The sequence below is a fragment of the Aulonocara stuartgranti genome, assembly GCF_965226115.1.
Source record: "Aulonocara stuartgranti genome assembly, chromosome: 6".
Taxonomy (NCBI): domain Eukaryota; kingdom Metazoa; phylum Chordata; class Actinopteri; order Cichliformes; family Cichlidae; genus Aulonocara; species Aulonocara stuartgranti.
This window is the reverse complement of record NC_138944.1, coordinates 21,558,525-21,562,852: the sequence shown is the minus strand read 5'-3', so window position 1 is coordinate 21,562,852 and position 4,328 is coordinate 21,558,525. Positions and strand designations below refer to the sequence as shown.

Genomic DNA, 4,328 nt, shown 5'->3' with positions numbered 1-4,328 from the left:
TAGATTAAACATGATAGGAACTTGGTTGTAGCAAAGAAATGAAGAAGGCTTCCTTTTACATGACAGGTTTAACATATTTAATGAGTAAACTGTCTGCAAGAACATACACAGTAATTAAGATGTACATTGACTCCAGACCCCAGCAAGCAGTTTTTGGTAATGGAAACAACGTGTTTAGGTTCCATTACACTTGTATCCATGGAAGTAATAATAAATGGAAAGTTAGGGTATATTAAAATATTGCATACACACTTAAGATTAAAATTCTAGTTTCCATTGTGAGCTCATTACAAACCACCATTCAAATCCTCAGAAATCTACCACCACAAAACACATACTGAATGTGGTACAGTCTGCTAACTCTTTATTAATGGAAATTTGTACATTTACTTACTGCAGGAAACTTGGTGACTCTGTTTAAACACCTGTTATCTACAATATAATGTTACGATCAGATAGGAATTCATGTGCTAAACTTTGGATTTTCAAATATCAAACATGGGTGCAGTAAACTGTGTTTCCTAATGAATAACAACTAAAGAAACAACCAGCATTTAAAACGGCTGCCTTAGCTGAGATCAAGTGGACACAGCTTTTTTGCTTTGCACTGCTGATGCATTGTGGAGCATCGAGTCCGTGGTCCAATGAGGTCTCTTCTGTGTGTTTCAAGACCATCTGTGTCTGCATCAGCCTGTGGAGGTGGGTGAAGAAGAAGAGGTTATTATACACACTGTGAAAAGTCTGCTGTGTATATTGTAGTTCACAGGCTACTACAGGTTGTGTATCATTACTTTAAAGGATGGGTTTACTTATGTATTTATCTGCCATTTGTTCACATAATGTTAACATTAGAAAGTAAAAAAAAATCTTGTAATTTATGATGCATCTAAATAAATTTCATGTAAGTGTTCACAAATGTGTATATTATGTGATAACTTGGTTTGATTTATACAATCCAGTGTTTCTCAATATAATAAATCTTAATCTTAATATGGCTTAGAAGAGAAGTTGTTTCTTCACTTTGGAAAAAGCAAAAGTGTACAACTTGGGGGAAAATGTGCATTACAGTTCAAATCTTATTTTACATTCTACATATTTTTCACTGTCACTGTCGTTACTATTACATTTTCATCTTCTCTCCCTGCTTAGGTCTTTGTGGACAGAGTGTCCCAAAACCTATCCAAATACAGTGGGTGAGAGGGAGCATACACTTCATAATACCCTCGTAAGGCACAGATAATCAATCACACTGACCTTCGAGCAACATGAAGTCTCAAGTTTACCCGACCAATATATTTCCACAGGCTGACCTAACACAGCACACACAGAATGAACTCTGTACACTGTAGTCACTTTTTATGTGCAGGATTTACTGCATGGTTGATGTATCGGTCTGGGTTACACTGTAAAGGCCACCCCAATATTTGCATCAACATATTAACAGCTGTAATGATAAGCCATAGCACATCATCACATCCAATATTATACAGTGATGAAACCATATGATAGAGTGCTTTCAATTCACTTTCTGAGCAACACAAATAAAAACACTGACAGGATTAGAAATTAACATATTGACACTAAAGGTTTACTACAAATGTTCCTTTGTCATAAGTCATATTGTCATTTTCTAGCTCTCACAAAATGTGCTAACCAGAGGTTACTGAACACATCCAGTAAATAACAGAAGATCAAAGTATTTGGGACAGGGCACGCAGACTTAGTTCCTTAAAAGCATTTGTATCACATAGGAAAACATGTCATTAATGATAATAATTAGGAGGTGTGGCCCAGTAGGGGTTTTTTTCACATAGTGTATTTAATTACCTTAAATCTGTTTCTCTTCCTGTCCCATCTTAAACTGAGATTTCACTGCATCTGTATCAGTGATGGAGGTAAGTAAACAAGGCAAGTAAAAGTATTTATTTTAATCATAAAAAAGTCATTTTTTATGAAGCAATATTTCTGACTAAATGTCTTGAAGTGTCACTTGAAGCTGTATCAGCAGGTAAGGTTTAATATTGTAGCTGTCCTACAGGGACCACACAGTGAGAAAAAGTCAAGCACAACATCTAATAAACATCAAATTTATAAAATCATGTAATGTGTATTTATATCAAAACTCTCAGGGTGTAAGTGTAAGTAGCTATTGTAAATATTGTGCTGCAGAATTATACAAACTGCAAATACCAGCAAAAGTGGAACAAAAGACACATCCAAATTTGTGCTGTGCTCTTTGTTTTTCATATTATTTTTGCTTCCGCTTACATTCAAACTGGTGTGAATTCCTGCTTCTCTGCCAGTCAGTTCAGTCAGTTCTTGCTACCCAGTCTTATCTTGAGTTTATTATAATGTCAGTGAATTTTATCACTATAGTTTCAAATTCTTGAGCAAAGAAGAGCAAATTTATAAACATCAAAAAGCTTTACCTTTACCTGAGATTTAAATCTGCATGTTGCTGAAGTGAAGTTTCATCTGTTCCTTTCAACTTGCTTCTCCAAGTCTTGCTTCACAAATCTTCCAAACTTTCCCCCATTTAGATCTTGGGAATTGTTTACTCTTACATAAAACCTCTAATTTAGGTATCTTTTGGTTCTCTTTCTTATTAGATGAAAAACAGTACTACCACAAATTTAAAAGCTTTGGCCTATTGTTTAGACCTTTAAAAATTACTTTAAGAATAAATATGGGAATGGTCAGCACCTAGGATGTAGTTTGTTTTAGTTCAACACAAACCCTGGAGAGGCAGCTTTTGACACTTTAACCTTTCACATTGCCTACTCATTGGGAATTGTACCATCATCATTACTGCATTTACACATTCCTTACACTCAACAGAGGATCTTCTAAGGACAGAGCAATTCACATAAGTTAGCCAAAACGTCTAACTGCTTATTTCCCACAGTTCCCACTCTTACTTAACTTTATGATCTGCTCATTTTTCCTCTTGTAAATCCTTTTGAAACAAATGTAATAATAATAACAAGAAAAATGAATAATGTAATTTTTTATGAAAATGAACCCATAGGCTGGGAACAAATTCTTACATAATGGTTGAAGGCATAGTTTTAAACCCACCCTCATTAGTGGACAGGTCACAGTTAATGATATTCTTTCAGTTTTAAGCATATTTTGCCTTGCTGTTAACAGAAACTGTGGCTGAAGTAGTCCGAGAGTAATGTTGTTGATTTAAAAAAAAGTAGCCCTCACTGTTTGTTGAAATATCTACACCTACATTTATAGATACTATTTTAGGATTGCTCTGCACATTCATTTGCCTCTTTTCGAGTATGTGATAATTCCATCCCTGGGGATGATCCGGGCAGGCATACCCTGCAGCCCATAAACATGAGGAACGCCCTCCGAAAGGAGCGATTGAACAAACCATACAGGAAAGGGTTTAGGGATGAGTTGATATACCCTAACCACAGAAAGAGATCCCAGAGGACCACCTCTGTGCTGTATTCAATGAACGGGTCCACGATGTTGACAGTAAAGAAGGGCATCCAGAAGATGAGAAAAACTCCCATGATGATACCTAAAGTTTTTGCTGCCTTTCTCTCCCTCTTCATGGCATTCCTGTGTCTTTTTTTCTTGCTTGAGTCTTTACCCACTCCAGCAGCCATCTGGCTTTCCATGGCACTGATCTGCCTGGCCTGCCGCTTGGCAGCTTTGAAGATCTTCCAGTAGGCTACTAGCATGATTGCCATGGGCAGGTAAAAGGCTACTAAAGAAGCCATGACAGCATAAATGCGACTGACCAAGAACACACATAAATCTTTAGGAATCACCATGTCTACACCAGCAACATGAAGGTCTAGCATAATGGGGCCAAAGGAAATGAGTATGGGGACAAGCCAACATACAGCAATGAGGAGAGCTACCCGCCTGTGGCTCATCTTTAACGAGTAAACTAGAGGGTTACAGACAGCATAGTAACGGTCGAAGGCGATGCAGCTGAGATGAAATATGGAGGCAGTGCAGAGCATAACATCTAGGCTAGAGTGTATCCGACAAAAAAGAGAACCAAAGTACCAGCACCCCTCCACAGTTCGAATCATACTATAAGGCATCACTACAAGGCCAACTAGGCAGTCAGCCACTGCCAGGGACATGACGAAGCAGTTTGTGGGGGACTGCAGCTGCTTGAAGTAAGCAATGGACAAGACCACCAGGAAGTTGCCCACAACTGTGCAGATGATGCCAACCGACAGGAAAGCATACAGGAAAATGCGAGAGACCTGATGCCTCAATAAAGTACACGATTGAAGTTCAAGTTGAAGAGATGTGTTATCATCTCCGAGCCATCCCAAGGTGCTGTTATCCAT

General features: G+C 37.9%; 1 protein-coding gene across 1 annotated transcript; it reads right to left on the bottom strand.

Moving 5' to 3' along the window:
* Nucleotides 1-3,251: 3,251 nt before the first annotated feature.
* LOC309709306 (5-hydroxytryptamine receptor 4) lies at nucleotides 3,252-4,328 on the bottom strand (the record flags this gene model as incomplete). The annotated part of the gene is made up of 1 exon (XM_082537864.1): nucleotides 3,252-4,328. One exon carries the CDS (start codon nucleotides 4,326-4,328, stop codon nucleotides 3,252-3,254), a length of 1,077 nt encoding a protein of 358 aa, XP_082393990.1.